General features: G+C 47.9%; 2 protein-coding genes across 5 annotated transcripts in view; one reads left to right on the forward strand and one right to left on the reverse strand.

Annotated features, from left to right (window-relative positions):
* Lrig1 (leucine rich repeats and immunoglobulin like domains 1) overlaps nucleotides 1–12,926 on the forward strand; it is a 125,179-nt gene extending 112,253 nt beyond the window's left edge. The window contains exons 13-19 of the mRNA XM_077796191.1: nucleotides 5,833–6,153; nucleotides 7,232–7,513; nucleotides 8,153–8,572; nucleotides 9,171–9,296; nucleotides 10,223–10,369; nucleotides 10,982–11,242; nucleotides 11,341–12,926. Coding sequence (XP_077652317.1) covers nucleotides 5,833–6,153; nucleotides 7,232–7,513; nucleotides 8,153–8,572; nucleotides 9,171–9,296; nucleotides 10,223–10,369; nucleotides 10,982–11,242; nucleotides 11,341–11,600 — 1,817 coding nt within the window. The 3' untranslated portion in view covers nucleotides 11,601–12,926. The remainder of the gene's footprint in view (nucleotides 1–5,832; nucleotides 6,154–7,231; nucleotides 7,514–8,152; nucleotides 8,573–9,170; nucleotides 9,297–10,222; nucleotides 10,370–10,981; nucleotides 11,243–11,340) is intronic.
* A 691-nt stretch (nucleotides 12,927–13,617) lies between these two features.
* Nucleotides 13,618–27,092, reverse strand: part of Slc25a26 (solute carrier family 25 member 26) — a 138,684-nt gene continuing 125,209 nt past the window's right edge. For all 4 annotated transcript variants that reach the window (XM_026397845.2, XM_026397844.2, XM_026397842.2 and 1 more), the window contains 4 exons: nucleotides 24,304–24,373; nucleotides 18,447–18,511; nucleotides 17,471–17,544; nucleotides 13,618–13,958 (listed from right to left, as the gene is read on the reverse strand). In XM_026397845.2, the coding sequence (XP_026253630.1) occupies nucleotides 13,841–13,958; nucleotides 17,471–17,544; nucleotides 18,447–18,511; nucleotides 24,304–24,373 (327 nt within the window). In that variant the 3' untranslated portion in view covers nucleotides 13,618–13,840. The remainder of the gene's footprint in view (nucleotides 13,959–17,470; nucleotides 17,545–18,446; nucleotides 18,512–24,303; nucleotides 24,374–27,092) is intronic.

Genomic DNA, 27,092 nt, shown 5'->3' on the forward strand with positions numbered 1-27,092 from the left:
GCCGCCAGCCGTGGCGGTCACTAGTCCTGGGGTATGAGTGACCTGCCTGCTCTGGACAGTTAACATGAATGCCAGCGGACGGCACGCAGCCTGAGGACCTCTCCTTTTCTCACTTTGCCGGGTCTTCTCCCCCAGTGGGGGGATTGGATCTGGGGCCCGAGCTGTCCCCACCCCTGAGCATAGTTTTATTTTTAATACTTTTCCAGGTATAGTTGGGCATAACACCTTTATTTTATTTGTTTATGTGGTGCTGAGGATCAAACCCAGTGCCTCACACGTGCTAGGTGAGTGCTCTACTGCTCAGCCCCAGCCCCAGCCCCAGCCCCAGCCCCTGAGCATAATTTTAAAGCATCAGTTTTTTTTCAGTGACTGAGTGACATCCTGCTGTATGGATAGACGTTTTGTTTCATCCATGCTCAAACGGCGGATATTAGATGGTGCATACTTTGGGGATTTTATGATTAATGTTGGTGTGAACATTCATGAACTAGTTATGTGAATTCTCTCAGGATTGCGCCTGGGAATGGAATCTTTGGGTCCTGTGGTAGCTCTAGGTGTGACCGAAGAACTGTCAAACTGTTTTTTCAAAGTGGCTTCAGGATTTTACACATCTGCTGGCAATGTACGGGATTCTGGTTTTTCCTCATGCTTGCGGACACTTACTATCGTTTTTATTTCAGATTTTTGCTAGTGGGAACAGAGTAGAATCTCATGGTAGTCTTAACAGTTTCCACGGTGACTCCTGATGTTGAACAACTTTCTAGATGCTTATTGTATCATGCATAGCTTCTTTGGAAAAATAGCTGATCAAGTCATTTATTCATTTATCTATTTATTTTGTTATGAGTTATCAATTCTGAATATTAGACTATTCAGAATATTAGACCTCATCGGGTCTATGATTTGTAAATACCATTTCCCAGTCTGTGAATTGTGGTGGCTGTTTTTCAGTTTCTAGACAGTTGTGCAAAAATTTTTTTAGAAATATTTTTAGGGCCAGGTGCAGTGGTGCATGCCGATAATTCCAGCAGCTTGGTAGGCTTAGCCAGGAGGATTTCGAGTTCAAAGCCACCCTCAGCAATTGCGAGGCACTAAACAAACAAGAAAAGAATTCCATTTACAATAATTTGGGGGTGGGCAGATACCAGGGATTGAATTCAGGGGCACTCAACCACTGAGCCCCATCCCCAGCCCTGTTTTGTATTTTATTTAGAGACAGGGTCTCACTGAGTTGCTTAGTACCTTGCCATTGCTGAGGCTGGCTTTAATCCTGCCTCAGCCTCTGGGACTACAGGCACACGCCACTGAGCCCCGCTAAGTGATAGTAACTGTGGATTTTTCAAAGATGACCTTTATGAGGTTGAATAAGTTCCTTTCTTATCCCTAATTTTTTGAATATTTTTATTATGAAAAGCTATTGGATTCTGTCTTGTGTGTATTCTATGTGTGTGTGTGTTTCTGAGATGACTGTGTAGGGTGTCCCACCCCCCCCCCTTTATTTTATTGATAATGGTCTAGTACATTGATTTTTGAATGGTAAACCTTGCTTTCCTGGGATCAACCTAACTTGATTATAGTATGCGATTCTTTTTAGGTGCTGTACATTTCAGTTTGCTGGGATTTTTGCTGAAGTTTTTGCATCTATACTCATAAAAGACATTGTTCTCTAGGTTGGTGGTGGTGTGTATGATGTTTTTCTTAGGTGTTTCTTGTTAGAGTAATAGTTGTAAAAAAATTAGTTGGAAGATACTCTTTTCACATCTACTTGTCCAAAGAAAGAAAGAAAAAAAATGCTTTGGAAGTTTTAGATTGCTTCTCTCTAAATGTTTGGTAGAATTCACTTGAGTCTGAGATTTTCTTTATAGGAATTTTTAAATTCTACATTTAAAAATTCTTAAATTCTAAAGTGTCTCCTTAGTGTTGATCCAGATTTCTGTTTCTTCTTGAAAAAAAAAAAATCCGTTTTAGGAGTGTGACATCTCAGCCAGGTGGTCTGATTAACTGGGTACCATTGCTAGAGTGTTCCCTGTTTTTCTTTAGCTGGTAGAAGGTCAGTAGTGGGGTGCCCTTTTTTGTGTCCTCCGTGTTTTCTCCCCTGCCCACTAGTCGAGCTAAAGGTTTTTCAATTTTGTTGATATTTTCAAAGAACCAATTTTTGCTTTGCAGTGATTTTTCTCATTTTCCTGTCCTCGTTCTTCCATTTCTGCTCAAATCATGATTAATTTCTTCTTCCTGCTTGCAGTGGGTGTAGTTTATTCTTCTTTTTCTGGGTTAAAAAAATTGGGATTATTAGTCCTAAGTTTCTGTAATATAGGCATTTCCAGCAATAAGTCCACGAGCACCATTTTAGGCACGGCTTACAAGACTTGACACAATGTGTTTAGTTTTCATTCAACTCAGAGCATCTTCCAGTGTCCCTGTGACTTTTTCTCTGCTGTGCGGAAGTACACTGCTTAATTTCCACAAGTTGCTTTCCAAATACCCTCTTCACTGTGGATTTAAAAGTCATTCCATTATCATTAAAAAAGATACTTTGTGTGATTTCCATCTTTTTAAACTTATTGGACCTAGGTTTTGACCTAAAATATAGTCTATCTTAGAGATTGTTCCATGTACGTTTCAAAAGAATATTCTGCTGCTGTTTTGTGGAGTGTTCCACGGGTGTATATTAGAACTAGTTGGTTTATACTATTGTTCAAGTCTTCCTTCTCCTTGTCCATCTGCCTAGTTTTTCTGCCTTAGCTTTTCATTGGAAATAAGAGTATTATTGTTACATTGTCTGTTCTTCTCTTCAGTTCTGATCTGACAGGTTGTGCTCTACATTTTGTAAAGCTCTGTAAGGTGCATATATTAAAAATGTTCATGGCTTCTTGATGGATTGACCCATTTGCATGATAAAATATTTTGACTCATATTGGGTGACTGTTTAATTGTCTTAGGATCTAAACTGCCTCTTGTAGGTAGTGTATACTGGGTCAAAGTTTTTTAATCCATTATGATTCCCCTTGCCTTTTGATCAGAGTGTTTAATACGTTTACTGTTTTGTTTTGTTGGAGGGGGGGTACCAGGTATTGAACCCAGAGGCACTTAACCACTGAGCCACATCCCCAGCCCTCTTTTGTATTTTATGTAGAGACAGGGTCTCCCTGAGTTGCTTAGGGCCTCACTTTTGCTGAGGGTGGCTTTGAACTCACAATCCTCCTGCCTCAGCCTCCTGAGATGCTGGGATTACAGGAATGCATCACCACGAGTATGAGTATTTCTTGTAGGTCAGGTCTGGTAGCAGTAAATTTTCTCAGTTTGGGTGTTTTTTAAAATCTGGGAATGTTTTAATATCATCTTTATTTTTAAAAGATAATTTTGCTGCACCTGAGATTTCCAGACTTTTAAAATACTTTGAATATTTCTCCCTCTTGACCTTCCCGGTTTTGAATAAGAAATCAGCTACAAATATTTTCGAGGATCCCCTGTACGTGATAAGTTGTTTATCTTGTGCTGTTTTGAAGATTCTTTGTCTTTGACATTTGACGCTTGACTATGATGGACCTAGGCCTTTTGAATGAATTTTGCTTAGAGTTCATTAAACTTTTCAGATATGTGGGTGCATGTTTTCCATCCAGTTTATAAGTTTGGGTCCATCAGGGCTTCAAACATACTCTCCCTCCTCCTCGTGTCCTCTGCTTGGACTCCCCCATGATCTGTGTGTTGTCATGCTGGATCTCTGTAGTTCTGTGTATTTCCTTCATTCTCTTTGATTCTCAGACTGGATATCTCTGCTGACCTGTCTCCAGTTCACTGACTCATCTACAAGCTCAGTTCTGCTACTGAGCCCTCTAGGGTGGATTTTTTTTTTTTTTTAAATATTTTTAGTTGTAGATGGACACAATACGTTTATTTTACTTAGGTTTTCTTTTCTTTTTCTTTTTTTTTTTTTTTTTAATGTAGTCCTGGAGATTGAATCCAGAGCCTCACCCATCCTAGGCAAGTGCTGTACCAGGGAGCTACAGCCCTAGCCCTAGGGTGGATTTTGTTTTGTTTTGGTTTGGTTCTGGGGATTGAACCCAGGGCCCTGTGCAAGCAAGCCAAGCACTCACGGAGCTATATCCGCCCTAGGGTGGATTTTTAATTTCAGTTACTATACTTGTAAATGCCATGGTTTGTATGTGGTTCATTTTTATAGTTTCTGTTCATTGATCATTTCTCTCAGGTTAGAAAGTGTTCTCATGCTATTCTCTTAGACATAGTTTTAGTTTTTCAAGTATTTTTATAATAGCTGGTGTTATTTAATAAGTCCAAGATCTCAATTTCCTCAGGGACAGTTTTGTATAGACTTTTTTTTTTCCCTGTTTCATAATTGGTTGTTGAAAATTGTACATTGAAGATAAAATAATATGCCAGGCGCGGTAGCACAGGCCCCATCCCAGCTGCTCAGGAGTCCAATGCAGGAGGATCGTGAGTTCAAAGCCAGCCTCAGCAACTTAGCAGAGGTCCTCAGCAACTCAGTGAGACCCTGTCTCTAAATAAAATACAAAATAGGGCTGGGGATGGGGCTCAGAAGTCAAGTGCCCCTGGGCTCAATCCCCAGTACCAAAAAAAAAAAAAAAAAAGTAAAATGACGTGGCAAGTCCACAGGTCAGATCTTCCCGTCCTCCCCCGGGGCTTGCTGGCCCATCACCGTTCCTTTAGGGCCTCTCCTAGATGAGTGTTGTGGAGGCTGCTCTGTACAGCCCCTTGAGTTCCTGCTTGGCTTGCTAGTGAGTAGCCAATAGTTGGACACAGAAGTCCTTAAGTCACCCTCATCAGCAGATCTTGAGTCCTTCACCCAGGCCGTGTATGTATGTGCTGGCGTGAGTTCTCACTTCCTGCTGGTGCGTGTCCACCAGCTCAGCCCAGGCAAGAAACCAGGGCTCCCCCAGGTCTTTCCCGAGTGTGTGGCAGGTCCTGCAGGTTAAAGCACCCTCTCCCTGGGCTTTGGGTGACTGTCGGGAGGCCAGGTGAGCGGCAGAGCTGAGCTCTGCGCTTCTCTGTTGTCCTCTGGGAACCATGCGGCCCGGTTTCCAGGACCCCATCCCAGATCATCACCCCTGCATGTGGGTATGGCCTGCTGGACCTCACTCTGATGGCCTGCTGCTGGCATCTCAGTTTCTTGACCATGGTCCTGTTCACCCCGACGGGCATAGTCACCTTGGACAGTGGCATGATTACACAGTGGCCACTATTTTCATCAGATGCCTGGGGACAGGGCTTCCTGTGGTGAGCCTTCTTCCTGAGGGGGCTTTCCAGGTCTGGGCCTGACAGGTCACACAGTGACACTGCTCTGATGGGGCTTTTTGGGGAGCTCCACCTGCCCCCTCAATGGTTGCTAGCTGCTGAGTCTCAAGGCTGTCACAGCGGGGTGGAGGCAGGGGGGGACAACACCAGAGAGCTCCTTTTTCTTTCTAAGAGGCCTCCATTTTCTTGAGTCCACACCCTGTGGATCGTTGTGTTTGGTTTTCCAGAAGTTGGAACCTTTGATTTTGACCATTTATGCAGTACTTTCATCATTTTAAGGGAGTTCAGGTTTCTGGGAATCCCCACATTCTGGACGGTATTGTGCCAGAGTCCTTTGTGCGGCCACAAGTGGCACCTCTTGTGTGGCCATGTCCACAGGTGCAGTGGGTGTGGGCCTCCAGGAAGCTTCCAGAGGGCTGGATGACCGAGCGGGGTGGCCCATTTCTAGTCCAGGGGCACGCTCAGGCCTCACCTGGTGGGGTCTGGTGTCCCTGGCCTGGTTTTGTGAGAGCATGACAGCAGCTGGTCCCTGTCTTCTCACGGTGGCCCTTCTCTCCCTAGACGACTTCCCAAAGCCACAGATCATCACCCAGCCAGAGACGACCACGGCCGTGGTGGGCAAGGACATCCGGTTCACGTGCTCAGCGGCCAGCAGCAGCAGCTCCCCGATGACCTTTGCCTGGAAGAAGGACAACGAGGTTCTGGCCAACGCCGACATGGAGAACTTCGCCCACGTGCGTGCGCAGGACGGAGAAGTGATGGAGTACACCACCATCCTGCACCTCCGCAGGGTCACCTTTGGCCACGAGGGCCGCTACCAGTGTGTCATCACCAACCACTTTGGCTCCACCTACTCTAACAAGGCCCGGCTCACGGTGAACGGTAGGTGCCCCTGTTGGTCTCTCCCAGGCACCCCGCCCCGATGGCTGCCCACCTCAGAGTGGACGGAGGCAGACCTGCCATCAGACCGCACTGTCCCCTGGGCTTGCCCGGGGCAGGTGCTGCAGGTTAAAGCACCCTCTCCCTGGGCTGTGGGTGACTGTCGGGAGGCGGGGTGAGCGGCAGAGCTGAGCCTTGAACTTCCAGTTTCTAGGTCCCGCATCCCAGACCCTGGGGAAGCTGTGCCCTAAATGGGTGGCACAGCTGTGGAGGCACAGGCCAGCCTGGACAGGGACAGGTCCCCACCTCTCAGGACAGCAGAGAGCAGGACAGGTGTGGGGAGGGTGGGACGAGGTCCTGGACTCAGGAACCAGTGTGTCCGAGCGGCTCTCCTCAGGGCTGCTGTGTGTGGAGGGGGACGGGAGGAGCGTGAGTGGGCACCTCCCCACACCCTGGGAACCGGAGAGATGTTTCTGATCATTAAAGTGCCAGTGACAGAGTTGGCTCGTGGATCATCAGAAGTGCCGGTGGGCTGCGTTCAGTCAGCCCCGCAGACCACAGAACAAACTTGCCCACACCCACAGGGTTGTCTTGGCATATTCTGAGAGGGGCCTCACTGCCCCCTCAAGACTCGGGCACTAAGAGACTCTCTGCCAGGGCAGTTGTTGTTTACACCAGGTAAAAGAGGTCCGGGGGTGCGTACCCACATCCCAGCCCTTTCCTATATTTTATTTAGAGACAGGGTCTCACTGAGTTGCTTAGGGCCTCGCTAAGTTGCTGAGGCTGGCTTTGAACACGATCCTCCTGCCTCAGCCTCCTGAGCTGCTGGGATGACAGGCGTGGGCCATGGCACCTGGCTGACCAGAGCAGCTTGGACAGGAAGCGTGGTGATGCCTGCCGTGCAGCTGGACACTGACTCTGGCGCCCCAGTGTTTGCTGAGCCTGAGCCAGTGAGCCGAGTGCTTCTGCCTGGGCGTGCTCAGCAGTGTGGCCCTCGCACACTGGGGGTCTCTTCCCCAGAGGCGTTCCTGCATCTGCAGTCAGCTGTCCCCTGACCTCCCCCTTTGTGTGCGTTTTCCAGTGCTGCCATCATTTACCAAAATGCCCCGGGACATCGCCATCCGGACTGGTACCATGGCTCGCCTTGAGTGTGCGGCCACCGGCCACCCCAACCCCCAGATTGCCTGGCAAAAGGACGGAGGCACAGACTTCCCTGCGGCTCGGGAGCGTCGCATGCATGTCATGCCAGACGACGACGTGTTTTTCATCACTAATGTGAAAATAGATGACATGGGGGTTTACAGCTGCACCGCCCAGAACTCGGCAGGCTCTGTGTCAGCGAATGCCACCCTGACTGTCTTAGGTTCGACCCTTGGTGTACTCTGTGTGTGTGCGCGCGCATGTGTGTAGGGGTTTCAAACGGCACTGAGGGGAAGGCCTGCGGAATTGCTCTGTGAACCCTGGGGGTTACAGGAAGGCGTTGCTACTGTTTGGAATTTGAGGCTGCTTTTAGGATTTTTTTCCTCTTTTTTAAAAATAAATTTGTTTTGGTACTGGGGATTGAACCCAGGGGCACTTGACCACTGAGCCCCATTCCCCATTGTATTTTATTTAGAGACAGGATCTCACTGAGTTGCTTAGGGCCTTGCTAAGTTGTGGAGGCTGGCTTTGGACTCGAGATCCTCCTACCTCAGCCTCCCAAGCTGCTGGGATGACAGGTGTGGGCCACCACCCTGGCTCCTATCTCTAAAGGCCAGTGCAATGCCAGAGCCTTGAGCAACTGGTGACCGAAGAGCATGCAGGAGGGGTGTGGTCTTAGTCGAGAACAGGGACACAGGACAGTTTGGGAACAGGAGCCTTTATGACCAGAGATCAGCCATCTTCTGAAAAGCTTGCCGCTCTGATAGAAGCCCTCAGGTGGGATTGGGCATGTCTAGAGAACCCAGCAGACCCACAGCACTGAGGCCCCAGAGTGAGCGTGCTATCTCTTGATCTCTTGCAGAGACCCCGTCCTTGGTGGTACCCTTGGAAGACCGCGTGGTGTCTGTGGGGGAGACGGTGGCCCTCCAGTGCAAAGCGACCGGCAGCCCCTCCCCCCGCATCACCTGGCTCAAGGGGAACCGCCCCCTGAGCCTCACCGACAGGCACCACTTCACCCCGGGCAACCAGCTGCTGGTGGTGCAGAACGTGGTGGTGGAGGATGCAGGCCAGTACACCTGCGAGATGTCCAACACGCTGGGCACCGAGCGCGCGCACAGCCAGCTGAGCATCTTGCCCACGCCTGGCTGCAGGAAGGACGGGACCACCGTGGGCATCTTCACCATCGCCGTGGTGTGCAGCATCGTCCTGACGTCGCTGGTGTGGGTGTGCATCATCTACCAGACCAGGAAGAAGAGCGAGGAGTACAGCGTCACCAACACAGGTGGGCACCGTGGCCGCCCCTTTCCAGGCAGGAGAAGCCAGGTCCACACTCTTCGTCAAGCGCTCCCGAGCTCTGAGAACTCAGGACCTCTGGGAATGTGGTTCTGGAGAGCTGAAGCCTCGGTCCTGCGGACACTGGGTTCATACTCAGGGCAGAGCCAGAAATGGAACTGCCTTGGGGCTGGGGTTGGGGCTCAGCGGTAGCACAGTTGCCTGGCAAGAGTGAGGCACAGGGTTCGATCCTCAGCACAGCATATAAATAAATAAAATAAAGGTCTATTGACAACTAAAAAAAAAAAAAGAACTTCCTGCTGACGTCCTCATAAGCGGAGGTGGACTGTCTCTGACACCTCACAGTGCTGTGGTTAGTTCTGTCTCCCTTCCTGTCCCTCTTCCCGTCTTTTGTGGTCTCACATGCTTTTGATCTGGGCGCAGGTTCGGCTCTGGTCTGGGAGGGCCTCCACCTGCACCGACTCCACTTGGTCTCTGGGCAGCCCCGATGGCTGTTGCCGGGGACCCTGTCTGGGGCCTGAGGGTGAATGCGCATCTGCGCCTGTCCTGGCTGAACCCTGATGCCTCATTGTCTTGTCTCCTTGCAGATGAAACCATTGTGCCCCCAGATGTTCCAAGCTACCTCTCTTCTCAGGGGACCCTTTCTGACCGGCAAGAAACTGTGGTCAGGACTGAGGGTGGCCATCGGGCCAGCGGGCACATCGAGAGCAACGGTAAGGCCTCTGACAGTGAGGTGGAGCTCTAGGTGACTGTCCCCCGTAGGTGGAGGTGGCCTATAGCTCCCTATTCAGGTGTCTGGCACTGGATGGGGAGGGAGTGTCAGGTGAATGAGGCGGCTGCCGGCCCAGGCCTCTGCTGTTCAGCTCAGTCCTGGTCTGTGCAAGCTCTGCAGAGGTTTCAACATCCTGTCTCCCAGGAAAGTCACCATCTGGGCTCAGCAGTAAGCCTCCCAGGCAGGACTGCTGTCAGAAACAGCTGAAGGGAAACCCCAGGCCCTGAAAACAAGCCCTGCTTCCACAGTTGGCCCTTGGTATCTATGGGTTCGAGTACCTACACCCTAGAAACATCCAGGGCAGAGAAGGTGACGAATAGGCAGCCTTCTTTTCCTTGTCATTATTCCCTAAAGACACAGTCCAACAGCTGTGTACACAAAGTTACGTTTTACTAGTCACGATGCTTAATCTAGAGGTGACTTACATGGGACGGTGTAGGTAGGTTATGTGCAAATGGTGTGTCATTGTATACAAGGGACTTGAGCATCCCTGGATTTGGGGATCTATATGGGGCTCTGGCACCACGAAGGTACCAAGGGATGCGAGTGCAGGGGCAGTGCCCACACCTGCTCTGTATTCCGGACTCGCAGGGAAAGCCCTCCGCAGGGGACGCTGTTTCAGTTGGTGGGAGATGGCGAGCGCTTGCTGAGCTGAAGGCCCGCCTGAGAGAGCTGCTCCTCTAACATGGCTGCTCCAGGGCTGCTTGCTGGGAAAGTGGTACTAGAAACAGGCCCGTTGCCAGCTTCGTGGTGGCACAGCAGTAACTCACCACTGATAGGGAGACCACAGCAGCAGCCCCACCCGTCCTGCTCCTCGGGCCCACTGAGACGTCCTCTGCAGTTTCTAACCCGGGGAGTCTGTTGCAGGTGTGTGTCTGAGAGATGCGGGCCTCTTCCCAGAGGTTGACGTCCACAGCATCACGCGGAGGCAGCCCAAGCTCTGCGTTGGGTACAGTAAAGAGCCCTGGAAAGTGACAGAAAAAGCCACTGGGACACCTGGTCCACCTAAGATGGGTAGGTGATGCTTCCACCAGGAAAAGCCATGCCTTTTTGAAATCAAGATCTGGGTTGACCACTCACTAAATGAAGAGGGGAGACGCCTACATTTCCGTCTAGCACTCTCTGAACTTGGTATTTAGTATATAAACAGGAAGCTCTGGCCTCGTGCCCTTTTAATTCTAGATGAGTGTGTCTCTTAGTTACTATTTATGGTACAGTAAACCTGAGCAAGAATTTTCCAGAATAATAAGCAACATAGGGGGTTTTAGTATCTGTTCACCAGGGCTGTTTTGAGGTTAAATTTCTAATTGTTCAGAAAACTCTTAACCCTGCATGGTACCTAATTCAACTGTTGGGGTTTTTCTTTTTTCAATTTTTTTTTTTTTTTTTTTTTGCCTGTGATCACAGTAGCGTGACTACATTCTCTAAGTACAAGATTAGCTTAATCTGGGGCATGTGAGCATGAAGGACCCCATCTCCACTAATGGCGTGGCGTGTGCCCAGCCTTTTCGGTGAAGGTCTTTGGGGAGGGGGTGTTTGCAGGGCCGGGGGGCAGGACCCCACTTGGATGCAGGTGGGCGGCCTGTTCTGTGGGGGTGGCTCTGACCTGGCCCATCTCTCCTTCAGAACCCAGTGTCCCTCTGGTGTGCAGTGACTGCAATGCTGACGTGGACAGTTACTCCAAGGAGCAGGCCCCCCACCCTCAGCCCACATGCAGGGACAGCACACAGCCAAGTGCACTGCGTGGCCAGGATCCCAGCCAGGGCGACCGAGGAGACTCTCCACATCATCCTCGCAGTGGGGCCGGGGACGGGTCCCTCTACCCCAGCAACCACGACAGAATGCTGACATCCTTGAGGAAGCCGGCAGTGTCCCTAGATGGAAAAGGTGATCCCTTACTGTCCTCCTGGCCTCCCTGGCAGCTGCACTGGCCGCCACCGCTGGTCATGCTGGAACGCGGCTCTGACAGCCTTCTCTCTCCCCAGGGGGCTCCGCCTGGACTCTAGCGAGGCTGTGCGACGCGGACCCCGCAGCCCTGCAGCCCTGCCCTGCCTTCCCTTCAGGCAGCATGGAGCTCCCGGAGGCCTCCCTGGCCTTTCCTGCTGTCCCCAGCGAAGCCCAGCACTTGCTCCTTTCCAATGGCCACCTCCCCCAGGCATGTGACTCCAGTCCTGAGTCCACACCACTGACAGGACAGCTCCCTGGGAAACGGAGGGGACCATTGCTGTCGGCGCCCACAAGCTAGGCTCTGTCTACCTCAGCTCCTGTCACACCAGTGTCCACGGGAAGGAGAGGCGGGGAGGCCGGGAGGCGGCCGGGGTCAGCGTCGCTGAGCTGTACAAAGTTGTCACTTCCGTGTGGAGCACGAGCCAGGCAGAGGACTCGCATCTGAAGCACAGAAATGCAAGAGGCTATTTGTGTACAAAAGGCAGAAAAAGTATTTGATACGGTTGTACATAAGAGTTTCCAGAGATTTCCTATATATTATATATCTTTGACAGAGGCTATTTTAATCCTTAGTGCATGGTTAACAACAGAATTATACAATTTTGACAATATTATTTTCCTATCAGGTTGCTGTTTCCTTGGAGGGGGTTCTGGTGCCTTAGTGCATGGCGGGAATTTAGAGACAAAAGCCACATTTGTTTCCCGGGGTTCCTGGTGGGTTTGGAAGGACGGGGAGTCCTTGGTGTTGTGTGCCCTTCGCAGTCACGTTCGGCCTGCGTTGGTGGCTCCTGCAATGTGCCTTTGCTGTGAGGGGCTTTTCCCTGGAGGCTGCTTCTTGAGGAGTGAAGGTTGCTAATCCACCACAAGCCATGGGTCAGGACAGTAGGCCTTTCTCCCTTCTTGAAGCTCACTTTTTGTTAAAAGCAAATGTGGTCTTGTCCGTGTCGCCGGATTGTTAGCTGAGGCTTTTTATTAAGGCAAAGGCTGCTGGTGTTGGTACCTGTGGATTTTTCAATAGTGACGTTTTAATTCTGCCAATATAATATTACATTGGGGGTAAACAAGATTAAGTTCTCACCTTCCAGGGCTAGCTCATGTCTACTGAGGAGCCTGAGCAGGCCCGTCCACGCCCTCCCCTCACACAGCAGGGACTGGGCATGGACTTCGTCAGATTTAGCCCTAGATCTGGGTGTGTTTGCACTTTTGAGACCTGTAGCTAACCGTCTTGTGAGTGCCAATGTGTAATTCACTGAAAATTACATTGAAACAAATAAGGTCCTTAAAAAAACTCAAAGTACATTTCTTTAGCCAAAAAGCTGAAGGGAGATATTAGCCAAATGGCTACCTGTGTCAGATGTTCCTGTCAGAGGTCATCATTGTTCCAGAAGGTAAGCACATTTAGTTTTGTCCTCAACGGTTAACTGATAAATGTTACTTCCACAAAATATGTGAATTTGCTGCTTCTGAGAGGCAATGTGAAAGAGGAAGTATTACTTTTATGTACAAAGTTATTTATTTATAGAAATTTTGGTACAATGTACATTGAAAACATGTAAAATATTGAAGTGTCTAACAAATGGCATTGATGTGTCCTTTAATAAAGGTTCATTTATAAGTGTTGAGCGTATGGCTGGGCGCGTTCATTCCTTTCCAGAGATTCCCTGGTCAATGCAGTTGCTTTTAATATTTTTCCCCAAACGGGAAAATTTAGGCAAGGCAGGATCATGTACTGTGGCTCCAGGGTAGACACAACACTGTTAGGTTCCTAAGATTTCTCTTCTGAATTTTTCTACACGTGGACTTTGTTAGTCAAGCCCTAAAATCCCCAAGTATGGTGACCTTTCCAGCTCATCTGTTCGCCTTCCAGGGATGAGCTTGCAACTGCAGGCCACGACCCCACTAAGAAAAAGGAAGCCCTGCTGTCCCCAGCACTGGCCCAGGCCCCGTCTCAGCCTGGAGGCAGAGCCATGGAGCAGGGCTTGGCCTTCCTGAGGGACTGCGTGCCCCCATTTAGTCCCTGGGCTGCAGATGCCCGCTGCCTCTCACACACCACAGGGTCACCAGACACTTCTATAAAATACTAGGATCACGTGTCGTTGGAGGTGCCACCTGAGGGTCATTGGACACAGCCCCTGGTTACCAGGAAGAGAGACTGAGCAGGGGTCGGGGTGGTGCTTTCTGAACAGAGCCCTAACCTTACACCACGGGGACTGACCCCAGGGACAAACACCCACACGCACAACCCCTCCCCCCATCTTGTCATTCTTTCCAAATTGTAACCATCATGTGGCAGGAAATGGAAGATCAGATACAGATCAAACGCAAGCTCGCTGGCACTGCCAGGCGCATTTATTAAGGGTTCTGAGGGTCTGTTCAGAGTCCCACCACGACGCACTTTCTTCTTTGTGGCACACTGAGGACAACTGCAGCCGGCCTGACCATGGTACCATGGCCTCAGGGTCACAGTGACGGCAGCTCTGGGCTTCAGCACAGATTCTGTGCTCCCGCTTCTTCGTGGACGTGCGCGAGTGGCATCCACTAGGAACCCTCTCTGCCCACTTTCGACAGCAGGCAGCGGGTCTGGTCGTAGGCACCCAGAAAGATGAACCCTCCCAGGCTGATGGAGGCCATCCGAGGGAAGACACCCGCAAATAACCTAGAGGAAAGGACAGTCACAGTGAGTGTCCAGCTGGCTGAACCCCCACCCACGGCGTGCGTGGCTCAGCGCCTGCTCATCAGGCCCCGCGTGGCCCTTTTTGGAACAACCCTCAACGACATCCCCAGTAGCTTTGGGAGCTGGGCCAGCTGCCCGTGGGCGGCCGTGGCGGGACACCGGCTTACCCCTGAGCACCCCAGGGGGAGGCAGGGTCCTCTGAGCACCAGGCAAAGGCAGGGCACCTGTCCCACAGCCGTGCTCTTGAAGAGCTTCTGAGACTCTTCTGGGAAGGGGACCCCTGTACAAGGAGTCCTAGGGCTGACTCCCAGGCCAGGCTGGCCTCTGCGGTCACCCTCAGGGAGGGCAGCTCTTGCCATCACTCACTCGCTTTGTGCTCAGAGACCCTCCAGGGATCCCGGATGTTTTCTTTTAATACCAGACATGAAAGGGTGACAGGCTTGGGGGGCGGGGGAGCAGCATCACGCATACAGTCCCTGGGCCTGGGCCACCTGTGCAATTGTGAATAGTTCAGGCACAAGAGCTGGCCCTGGGAACCTTCCATGGGTCATTCTTTAAAACCTCCCCTGGTCACACAGGTATTTCTTCAAGTATGTCCACAGTGACACTGCTGTTGAGAAAAGAAAGGCTGCAGTGACCCTGGTGTGGTTCCCTGGGTCACGGCCATAGAAACGCGGTCTACTGCAGGCAGCTGATAGGACGAGGCAGGCCACAGGCGACACTCAAAATATTTACATGTAGGTATTGAAAAAACAAGTCCATGTGACCACGTGGTGACCAAAGAACTTGGGAGGGAGGCGAACAGCTGCTTGCTGTGGAGGTGACAGACTGCCCTGCCCATTTTTCTATAGCCTCTGGACCCTTTTACCAAGAGGAGTACTTTTGTTCACAGGAAAAACAACAAAACCAGAAATGGCGGCTATGCTAGTAGACTAGTGGCAACACCCGGGGCTAGGGCAGGAAGCTGAACCTCCTGTGCCAATAGCAGCTGTGCATTTTGAAGATATGGGGAGACCCCAGTGATGAGCCACTGGTGGCTGACAGGAAGGAATCTACTGGATGCCCTCAGCCCCTGGCTGCGAGGTCCACCAGCCTCCCCGGGGCAGCATTTAACACCTCTGAGGAAAAGGGGGCACTTTTTAGTTAGCTAACTCCAGGTTTAAATTATTAAGTAAAATACTACACATTAAAAAAAGAAATCCTCCTTTATTGCCTGAAGGCAACCATAAAAATTCACTAGAAGATCAAAAGACACTCAGCTCAGCATCATGCACATAGGTTTTGCATGAGGTGTGTGGTGGGGCAGAAACTCTGAATGATTGCTTTGGAGGCCACTGTGACCTGGCTTGAAAATGGACTCATCTCCCTGGTCCTGCCCTGCAAAGAAGAAGGGCGCTGGGGAGAAAGGCATGGGAGACTGAGCCATGGGAGACCACACTGGCCCCTGACTCCTCCCTCACCATCTTCCTGGTTTCTAAGCCAGTATCTAGTCCCGCGATTGCCACTAACAAGCTCTGCTGCCCCTGGTCAGAGGCATTTGGAAGTAGTTTATGGTTTCACAAAATGACAACTGAATCTAAGGACATAATTGCAGCCTTAAAAGTGATCTGAACGGTAAGCACCCCAGCCAAAGGGAAGGGTGTGGTCCAGGGACCACAGATCACAGACCTGCTCCTAGCTTCAGCCATTATTACATAAAGGACAACCACAGCAGCAGGTGACCAACAGAAGAGGCAGCAGACGGGTCACGGCAGGCAGGACTCCCAGCTGCTGCTTCACAACCTAGGACTTTCACCTAGGGAAAACGGTTGCTCCAGGGTACACATTCCAGACACATGCCAGAATCTCCTGTGCAAGCCTGCCTACACGGAGGGAAGGTGGCCACCACATGAACCCGCCACGAGAGGGCAGCAGCGCTCACCCCAGGGGGAGGCAGGTGGGAACTGGGCGAACTGGGCTGTGGGTGGAAACCGGACAGAGCAAGCGGGCTCAGCCATCCTCAGGGCTGACCATGCCCAGGGCCAGTGTCTTTCCTTTCATTTGTTTTTTGGTCAAATTTCTTGTTGTCTTCTATTGTATTAATACAGGGCTGATTAAAACCATCCGCATCTTAAGTGAACACCTCTGCTGCCTAGGGCACCTTCCCCAAGGCCACTCTGCACACTAACTACAGCCTCTCACTTTACGGGTGTGCAGAAGATGAGCCGGAAAGCCACAGCACCTTTTCAGGACTGGAACTGGGCTCAAGAACAGAGACCACCCCTTGGCCTGTTTTTGATACCATTTCTTTGCCTATAAATTCTGGCACTGCTTAGGTTTGGTTTTGTTTTGCTTTGTTTTTTTTTTTTTTTCCCCGGTCCTGGAGATTGAACCCAGGGGTGCTCTACCACCGAGCCACACCCCATCCCTCTTATTTTTATTTTGAGACAAAAGGATTGCAAATTGCTCGAATTTGCAATCCTCCTGCCTCAGTCTCCCAAGTAGCTGGGGTTCCAGGTAACACCCTGGTCTATGAACCCTGGCAGTGGACTCCTAAGAGAAAGTCATATTTTGACTTATTTGTAAGATCCCAATATTTATAAAGATTCATAAATTTATATTGTGAAAGGAATGCTGGAACAACATCTTGAAGAGAGGGCCTGTTTCTTTGGGATGTGAAGCTAAAAAGTCTGAGGTGCTTGGCCAACAAAACAGAACAACGACTCTCAACTGCGTAGGAAATTTGAAAGTACAGTCATGCACTACAAGGCCGCGCTGGTGGGGGCCGAGTGTGGCGGGGGTCCCAGGAGATTATGATGCAGCTGGAAAAGCACTAGCACCTCTTATTTTTATTGCTCCTTTTTGATGTTTAAATGTTTGGAGATGCGGCTATTTCCTATTTCCTACAGCTGCCTGCAGCACTCGCTGAGGTGGTAGTGTGGCGTGCAGCCTAGGAGGGACAGACTGCCGCACAGCCTGGGTGGGGGTCAGGCGACGCCATTCAGATCTTTGGAGCACACTTATGTTTGCCTCACAACAAAATTACCCCCCAACAAAACAACAAATGATAGAAATCGCATATCAACACAGGAAATGACCCCATGGAGGTATGACTAGAATGTGCTGCTAATAAGTAAAAAGTACAAAAACCACAAATGCTTTCTTGCAACAATGTTCCCCTCGCTCTCCTGCATTTCTGCATTATGCAACCGGGAGCTTATTTCTTGGGGGCTGCAGCCCAGATGCTGGCCTGCTAGCACCACAGTCAATGCTATCCAACACCAGGACGGACCAGACTGAGAAGCATCTGGCCAGGACACTGCACTGACTCGACTGAGCCATGTTATTTTTTCACATGTGCAACAGCAAACAGAACATCCTGTACGATGTGAAAAACAGGACCTGGACCAGGACATAACCATAAGCAGAAGAAAGGAAAGGTCCGCCCCGTGGAAGGCAGATAGGAAGGGCCGGTGGAGCGGAGCGAGGCAGCTGAGCACTCGCGCTGTCCTCACCCTGCCAGCCCCTGTGACCGCCAGACCCCACGCAGGGCAGAAAGCACGTTGCCACCGGCTACACTGGAACCAGCCTGCAGGAAAAGACAAAAAACTTAATTACCTGCTGCCTGGGCCTAAGGTCGCTGACTCCCAGATGTCCTCAAATGCGTGCCTCATCCCCACCCTCATGCAGGACAGAGCTGATCCGGAGTCAGGACTGGGTCTCGCTCCCCTGACAGTGCTTATACTCAGTCTCACAGGAAAGCAGTGATGTGGCCCAGGCCACCCCAGGGGACTGGCTTTTCAGAGCTGACACACAGCTATTTTGGAAGCAAAATAACTTGATCTGAGGAGGACGGGGGTCACAAGAGTAAACAGTGTAATTAAGAAAGCTGCTCAACTGGCTACGAAACACACTGAATAAAGAGCATCGAGTTCAACTTAAACCTGAGCCACTTTCTGAGGTTTGGTCCTCTCCACCTAAATTCTACAGCTCTGTTCTGTTCACATCTGTTTCACAAGGATGGGACTTTAAAAAAAAAAACTGTTTTGGTCCAGATCTGTTATTCGTATGGTATTTCTTGAACTCTGTCTAGCTTTTTCTTCTTTCAACCATTTTTCTTTTTTACAGTTTTGTTTGTTTTGTTTTGTAGCAACTCTGATAAGGGTTTTATCTGATTAAAACACTGCACAGGTTCAGAGCCCACAGCTTAGCTGCCACAAGGTATGAAGCTATCAGCCTCTCAGGGCCTTAGGCCTGTCACCAGGAAAAACAGATTTGAAAATAAGATTCAAGGCTAAGGCCTTCAGACCTATTTACCTCCACAATGTAGGTGAAAATGACCAGAAGATGAGAAATGCCACAGGACACATTTGTCATAGTGATCACCATGGCTATTGGGACTTCCTGATTCACAGGTGCTTTTATTTGCTTCACATACCTGCAAGACCTGGCACCAACAGGTATGTCTCCACAACATTATTTTCTACTTACCTTTGCCAACATGATTCTTGTCTTTGCCACATCCAGAGGGGTGGTGACTGCAGCTGCAAAGCCACCTGTATAGAGAAAACCCAGCAAACAGTGAGATGGGACTGCACCAGATGGCGATTTCATAATCGTTACTTCATAACTCCTCAAAACCCTGCCAAAGCCATTTCTTCATCCTGATGTGCACTCGAGCACTCGGGAGCAGGATGCACACCTGCAAGATCTCAAGCCACATGCTTCATTTCTTTTGCAGTGATGGAGAACTGCACTTAAAAGAGTAAAAGTGAACGCCTTCCCCACTAAGGGAACACAACAGCGCACTCCGGTACACCCGGCTCCTTCCAAGGACAGCCAACGAACTGGTTTTGTATATGACGGACACGGCCAGGTACCCACAGATAGTGGGACGTGCACGGCCCCCAACAATTCTCGGGGGCCATGTTTCCACTGGCCACTTAAACGGACTCCAAATGCTTCTATCATTTCTTCTGTGGATAATATAAAATTAACGGAGTTCTGTGTATCATGTGAGATTTAGGGTGTAAATGGCTGAATCCTTCAAGTTAAGTGTATGCCCCTGGCTTCTAGTAACATGCTGAGAGGAGCAACTGCCCTTCCAGGCTCATCTGCAGCCTCCAGTCCTCGGGCTGCAGCGGGCATTCTAGCTCCGGGCTGCCTTCCTACCCCCTCTCTTGTGTTCCCTTTCTGAATGCCACCGCCCGCGGCCAACTTGTTCACAGATTTTAACAAGGTCTGTTTCTGAGGGCACAGAAATCAAAAGACTTTAAAAAACCCTACAGTCTATGATGTCAATATTTTATTTCATGTGGTACAAAGACATGTGAAACCTGAAGGAGAGAGAAATAACGAATCCTAAAGAAATGTCAAGATCATTGTACTGTCATGTGTATAAAAAAAAAAAAAAAATCCTAAAGGGCTTTCAGAAGATTCCGCTGCCCAGATCCGGGCGGGGGAGGGGCGGCTTCACGAGGGCTGAACACTGGGAAGGGGGTCCAGAAACAGCTCTACCCACCTCCCCCCCAACTGCTGTGGCTGGAGGACAAGGGGGCCATCTGGTCTCTGCCAAATATCTTTCTAAATAAGACCATGATGGAGACCCTCCTTCCTATGGTAACATTTATTATGACAGAAGTGTGCCAAGGTGGCCCATCCATGCGTTCAACCCTGTTTTTGAGTTTTCCCTGAATGTCACATGCCTTGGGGCCAGGGAGTGCCAGTTCACAGGAATATTAGATTGCTCTGTGCTGTGGCCTCTTTAGGATTAGGAAAGTGTGAGTTACTTGGATCCAAATCCCAAGGTTGCCTGAAATTCAGAAACTTATTAAGAAACCTCAGATATTTTCAAATTTTGTGGACCGAGTCCTAAAGCATACATTGTGCCCTAGAGAACCAGATATACTTTTAATTAGAATACAGTCCAGGAAAGCTTCACATCCATCCCAAATTACAACAAAACAAACACCCTAAGACAGAAGCAAAGGAAGCAAAGGCCACAGACCCCTCTTGTCCCCGCTTCCCACTCCAGAGCAGCTCCCCTGACCGGCAGCAGGGCTGGCAGGCAGACCTACCTGGAGACTGGTCTTCTCCGTGGTCAGGAGACCCGAAGCTTAAGTCCCTACTCTGCAGGTGACCGGCCTTAGCTTAATCACTTATTCCCTGGCTACAGCACTTTCTGAGGGAGCCAGGCCCTGTATGGGGCGCCTGGAGAGAAAAGCGGCCTGTGGAGGCTGGACACCATGCAGAGCTGACACCTGCTCTTTAGGGCACTCCAGAAGCAGCAACAATGGCCACTGGTTTCCATTGCCTCAGAGACCTCATCTGCACCACACAGCACAGCAGTGACCAAAGCACTCTGCTCCAGGTGGGCAGAGGTGATGAGTGATTCTTCTTCATTCCTCTGGCCCAGTGCATACAGTAGGCACTTACTATGTATGACAGCTCTTATTATGGCTTCAAAAGTGTACCAAACCAAAACAAACAAACAAACAAAAAAAAACCTGTCAGCTCGTCCTCTAAATAGCACAAGAAGGGACAGGAGCACTAATCTGCACAGTACCGCTTCCTGTCTACAGCCCTCCAAACACACACCACACACTGTCGCTGCCTAGGTGGCCTCAGGCCCAGGTATTACATTCCCATCTGCCAATGGCTGAAAAGTATATCTTCACTCCAAAAGCTGCGCTCTCCCCACTACCTAACTGCTCCCTGTGTAGGATAAGTGAAGTAAGATTTGTCTGATGGTTAAAACTCATCTTTCTATTTGAAAATGTTCACAAACTGTCCTAAACCAACTCAAAAAAGTACTAAAACTTGACAAGGAAAATTTAATAATCTGGATACTACAAATCAAACTCACTCTGGCCACAGGCTAAGGTTTACCACCCTTTACTGTGGACGCCTGCCAATATTCTCTTAGAGATTTATATTTCATAAAAGTAATTGAAAGAAAAGTTAAACACAGAAACACATTTGCCTTGATAGGCCCTAATTTTACTGCCATGATGGAAACTGTATGTTTTATGTAAGTCAATTAATAAATCAATTTGAACATACGCAAACATCAGACTGCTTCAACTTACAGACCTCACAATGTTTCTGAGAAGCTGCAAAAAGAACTTGTGAAAATAAAATAGCAGACTAGCCGGTTGTAACGGGTAGACAGCAGGGTGTGGACTTTCAGTTAAAATGTAGTTATTTTCTGCATTTGACTTAAGGGAGCTGTAAGCTACTGGTAAAAAACACAAAGAACACGCTAACATGTCAGACGGGAAATAACTCCCCGGGACCCAAGAATGGGCTGCTCTCGGGCTCACAGCACGTGTGAAGCCATTCCCTGTGCGCTCCTAGGAGCTCCACCTAGGGTAGTTCTACTGAACCTCAGACGGTACCTGCTTGTAAGCGCCACATTCAGGGTAACCTAGACTTTGACAATAAAACTACCTCTCACTCTTCCTCAAGGAATAAACGCAACCTTGACCTTTGTGGTCAAAGGAGCCACCTTCCTACAACAGGCTTGGAGTGTGATCACCCAACTTGCCTGAGGATGTGGCAGGGCTGTGGTAGGAAAGCACCAGCCCAGGGGGCCCTGCTGCCCTTCCTGCTCCCCTTCCCTCTCTGGGCTCAGTCTGGGAGGAACAGAGCACTGTCTACAGCAGTGTGATCTCCAAGCAAGTGTGCACAGTGTGGTTCGTGTGCATTTTAAAGACTGTGCCAGGCCTTGTCATTTGTTACCCATATAAGAATGTCAAGCCTGCTGAGAGAGCGCTCTCCCCCGCAATCCTCTTCTCTCTTAGAGAATATAAGAAGGTGTTTATTATAAGAAATTGATCAAAAACATTAGAGTACCAAATAAAACAAGAGTGGTAAATGTCCTAATTACTCAGATAGCATATGGCTTTATGTTTACAAGTTAGCCAGAAGTGAGGAAGTTGGCAAAGTCCCTTTTTCTCCTAGCTTAACCCCTGACCAGAAGCCAAGGGAATTTCTGAGCATGACAAGCCATCAACACCTCCAATCTCAAGAGACATTTCTGGATATTTGCACCAACCAGTTTATAAAACAAGCATGGAAGAGTGCCAAGGGTGGCAGAGAGCGGGTCACTGGCAACAATTCAGCCCATTTAAACTTGGAAAAGCACACAAGGAGAATTCTGATTTCTGATTCGGGGGCAAGTCTCATCATGCTTTTATGGCCATGTAAGGTAAGGAGTCTGGAGGTGAGGCATCAGGGCCTGCGTAAGCCCTTACTCAACCTACAGGGCAACCAGCTCTTACTATGGCTTCCTCACGGCCTGGGTGGTTTCCAAAAGGAGTTTATCAGCTGTGATTTAAAATAGTAACTTTGTTCTTCTGGACCAATGTTCGTGCCAAATAAAATTTCAACAGAAAGAGGGATATAAACAAAAACCATATTTAATATATGTGGATTTGTTTCCAACAGATTTTTTTGCAGGCCTTGGACAAACTGAACACCTTCACTTATCAGAACCTCACCTAAATCTATAATCTGTGAGAGACTATCCTTCTGTGAAGTAGCTTTAGCATACAGGACATTAGTCTTTCAATGCAATTGAAAGGAAAATCATTACAATAGCTTTTCATTTTCTGGGTGTTGCTTGTTCTGACTGAAAGAGTAACAGCTCTGACAGGTGTCGAGTCTGATGGATCACCAAGTGTCAATGTACAGAATTTCACTCAACCTGAGGAAATCCCTTGAGTGTTTGTCCCCATGTTAGTTACAGGTAAGGGAACTGGTGCTCAGGAAGGCTCCCCATTCTCCCTCAAGAGTTAGGGCACCTAGAGGTTTGCCTGGTCAGTCAGATGCGAGACTCTGGGCACCTTACTCCCCTGCCCCTCATCCGGGTGCCCTCGGCTGGCTTGGGAGTGAGTTTCTGGGCTCCTTAAGGGAGCCTCCTGAGCTGGGGCGGCAGGCTCCTACCACAGCACACATATTAAACTTTCCTTCCTCTGTCAAATGGGAGTACTTAGTGTAGAGTATTATTCAAAAAAGGAACTAACGGTAATGAATGGCAATTTCCTGGACATGCAATATCAAAGTATCTGCAAGCAGATCTTTGAATTACTTATTTAACGAACGTGACCGCAGAATCCATACTCACTTCAACACATGAAGTTTTAAGCTATTGTTAGCATTAAGAAGTAGCCTTCCTAATTCAGGGTAACTAAATTTCCATAATGCTCACTCTGTCCCCAGGCCCAGGAAGCAGTCAACAAAAATGCACACTGTTCTTTGTGGCTGGGTGATAGACCCCTGACCTCTGGGAATGAATCAAGACCACCTACTCCTTTAACACAGCTAATGACCAGGTGTCACGTGGAAACAATTACCCATCATAATCAATCTGGGCTGATGTCACATCTAGAGACAAAATAATCTACAAGTCAAATGGGTTTAAATATTAATAAAGAATCCTATAAGATGTATGTTTTCTGTTTTTCTAATAGTTATAAGAAAAAAACCAATCCAATAACCATTAAGAAAACTGGAAAAGAATTATTTTCCAAAAAAGTCGACACCCTAAATCTACCTACTTGTCAATTCACCAGCTTTGTATCTAAACTAACAGTTCATCATTTTCTGGGAAATTTCCACCTCATTTTATTACAACTGTTAATTCTAATTTGCCCTTTTTTTGTAACAACAAAATATATTTCTCTCTGAGGCTTTTAAATGCATTACTTATTAAATTCTTTAAAGCATCTGAGTTCTCATTAAAATCTCACTGGAAAACTCCTATGAGTGATGGATAACACAATACTGCATATTGTCACTCAGCCCTTGCTTTATTGTCTTGGAAATGGCCAGATGTTTGGATGGCCATATTTTCCACCCAAGTGCAGTTTAGCCTTCGGTAAGCTGTGGAGTGGCCTCTGCTCTCCTGACACTAGTTAATCTACCGTGCTGTCAAACATGTCTCACGGACCGTGAATCACTGCCTTCTGCAAAGATCACTTCAAGCCCGAAGCTCTGCTCCAGGCAGGCAGCTGTGTGCTTCCCCTGCACCACAGAAAGCCTCTTCCCACAGAGGACTTTGTAAATCATCTTTAAGATAATCCAAGAGCCTGAGTGAAGGCTTTAATAAAGATAAAAAGAAAAAAGAAAAATTTGTCAAAAACAAATTGGTTGTCTTTCAGGTAGACACCTTGAGCAGCTGGGTCCCCCCCACCCACCCAAGACACTTTCTTTTCTCAAACAGCCAGAGAGGCTCTCTTCATCTAAGCAATCTGAAATTTCTAAAGAACGTTGTTTTTGCATAGTTAATATTTTCACATTTTCTCCCCTTCTTTGGTCTTTCCCAGTATAATATAATCCTTTGCACCTGCAAAAGCTCCACAGACCGCTGACTGCCAAGAATCCACCACATGCTCCTGCCGCCAGGACCAGAGGGCCTGTGTGGAAGGAGAAAGAAAAATATGAGTTATTAAATCTTTGAATTTATCGGAACCTCCTGTGGGTTAGCTCTGGGGATGGGAACTTAAGTGAGAAGCTATTTTGGTGGCATTCCTCACTGATGACATAAGCAATTTTCCCAAGGACTGAACTGCATTCTAAAATCAGTCAAAGAATTAAGGGTGACAGTTACATTACAGTGCTTATAGGAAACACTTTTCAGAGACCATTTCATACATACAGACACTATTATTTAAGACAATGAAAAATTCTACATATTTCCCATGTAATTCTAAACACGTAAATACCATAACTGACAAATTAGTGGATGCCAAATTCCTCAGTTCTTTTTAAAGTCCTTATTCACATTGAACAGTATCTTAATTCAGTTACCTGTTGTATTAATTTAAAATATATCCAAACATTTTGTATACTGTTCAGATTTGTTTATGGTGCTGGGGATTGAACCCAGTGCCTCACACATGCTAGGCAGGTGCTCTACCACTGAGCCACATCCCCAGCCCTGGGGTCCTGTTCATGTTAAAATACCCATGCCAAGTTCAAGACTGAGTGAAATGATGGCAGACATGGCACCTTGCTCACTGAGAGTTTATAATCTAGTACAAGACAAGAAAAGTCACAGAAATTGAACGATGAGTCAAGCACTGATCTAGTGTCTAGTCATCTTTTAAAGCCCGAAGTTTGCACAAGAACGAGGAGTTGGGTCCCGTATTATCCACCTTTTAACAAGGCTCTCTCAGAGCAGAGCCCTGCATAACGTTCCTTAGCTTTAATGAGATAATTAGCATTCAATGAACTATACATATTTTAAGTACACAATTTTGAAAACTTTTGCCATGCACATGCGTGAACACATACAATCATTGCTACAATTAAGACACTGAACTTACCTATGACCTGAAATTTGTATGTCCCTGTGGAACTCCTCTTCCTGACCTTTCTCACTGCCCTCTAAGCAATTAGACCTGTCACTATACAATAGTTTGCCTTTTCCAGAATTTTATGTAAACATAAGCACATACTATTTTTTTTTAAAACTCTGGCTTCTTTCAGAATAATCATTTATTCATGTCACTGCAGATATCAACAGTTCATTGCTCCTTCTATTGGTAAGTAATGTTCCATCATATGGATGTCCCCTAATTTGTTTACTGACTTGTTGACAGACACCATTTGGGGCAAATAAAGCCTCAGGAACCACCTGTATACAAGTCCATATGGACGCATGCTTCTCCTTTTCTTTGGCAAATACCTAGCAGTGATGCAGCAAGGTCACACGGCATGTTATGTGTCTAACTTTTTAAAAATGGCTCAAGTGGGGCTGGGGCTGTAGCTCAGTGTTAGAGCGTGTGCCTAGCATGAGTGAGGCCCTGGGTTTGATCCTCAGCGCCACATAAAAATAAAAAAATAAAATAAAGGCATTCTGTTTATCTACAAGTACAAAAAAATTTTTTTTAAATGGCTAAACTGTTTTTCAAAGTGGTTGTGCAATTACACCCCAGTTTTCCCACATCCTCCTCAGTACCTGGTATTGTCAGCATGTCTTAACGTTCACTAATTTGCGTGCAGTAGTATCTCCCTGTGGTTTTAGTTTGTATTCTGGCTAACGACGCAGAGCTGCTATTCACATACTTACAGCTACCCATATCCTTCTTTAGTGAAGTGTCTGTTCAAATGCACATTTTTATGGGGTTTTTAAATTAACTGAGTTTTCATAGTTCTTAATATAGTCTGTATACAAGTTATTTGCAAATATTTTCTCCCAGTTTGTGACTTCTCTTTTCACTCTTAACAATGTCTTTCAATGAAGAAAAGATTATCATATTTTGATGAAGTCCAAATTATCTTTTCATGAATCACTTGTGTCTGGATCTAAGAAATTTTTGTCTAATCAAGATTTTTTCTCCTATGTGTGCTTTCAGAGATTTTATGTTTTTAGGCTTTGCGTTGATAACTGTCATTTATTTTAAGTCTTATATCTAGTGCAAGGTATGGATTGGAGTTCATTTTGCTGTTATGTATGAATATTCAATTGTTCCAGCAACTAGAAAAGACAACCCTTAAGCTCAGGTGTGGTGGTGCATGCCTGTAATCCCAGCAACTCAGTAGGCTCAGGTAGGAGGATCTGAAGTTTAAGGTCAGCCTCCATAACTGAGAAAGATCCTGTCTCAAAATAAAATAAAAAGGACTGGGGATATAGTTTAATGGCAGAGTGCTTGCCTAGCATGTGTGAGGCCCTGGGTTCAATCCCCAGTATTGGGGCAGGGGTGGGGAGAGGGGGTGGGACAATTCTTTCTCCAATGAACTCTCTCCTCCCTGTTGGCAAAAATCAATTGTCCAGCCAGGCATGGTAGCATACACCTGTAATCCATTTTTGTGGCTTTACATGATGTGGAGTTTCACTGATCATGTATTCATATATGAACATAGGAAAGCTATGTCCAATTCATTCTGTCTTTCCCATTCCCATTCCCCCTCCCTGCCCTGTCCAATCTAGTAAACACCCCTCCCACTGTAAGTCAGCATCTGCATATCAGAAAAAACATTTGGTCTTTGGTTTTGGGGGACTAGTTTATTTCACTTAGTATGATAGTCTCCAATTCCATCCATTTACTGGCAAATGCCAAGATTTCATTCTTCTTTGTGGCTGAGTAATATTCCACTGTGTATATATACCCCATTTTCTTTATCCATTTA

This window comes from Urocitellus parryii, chromosome 3 (assembly GCF_045843805.1).
Source record: "Urocitellus parryii isolate mUroPar1 chromosome 3, mUroPar1.hap1, whole genome shotgun sequence".
NCBI lineage: Eukaryota > Metazoa > Chordata > Mammalia > Rodentia > Sciuridae > Urocitellus > Urocitellus parryii.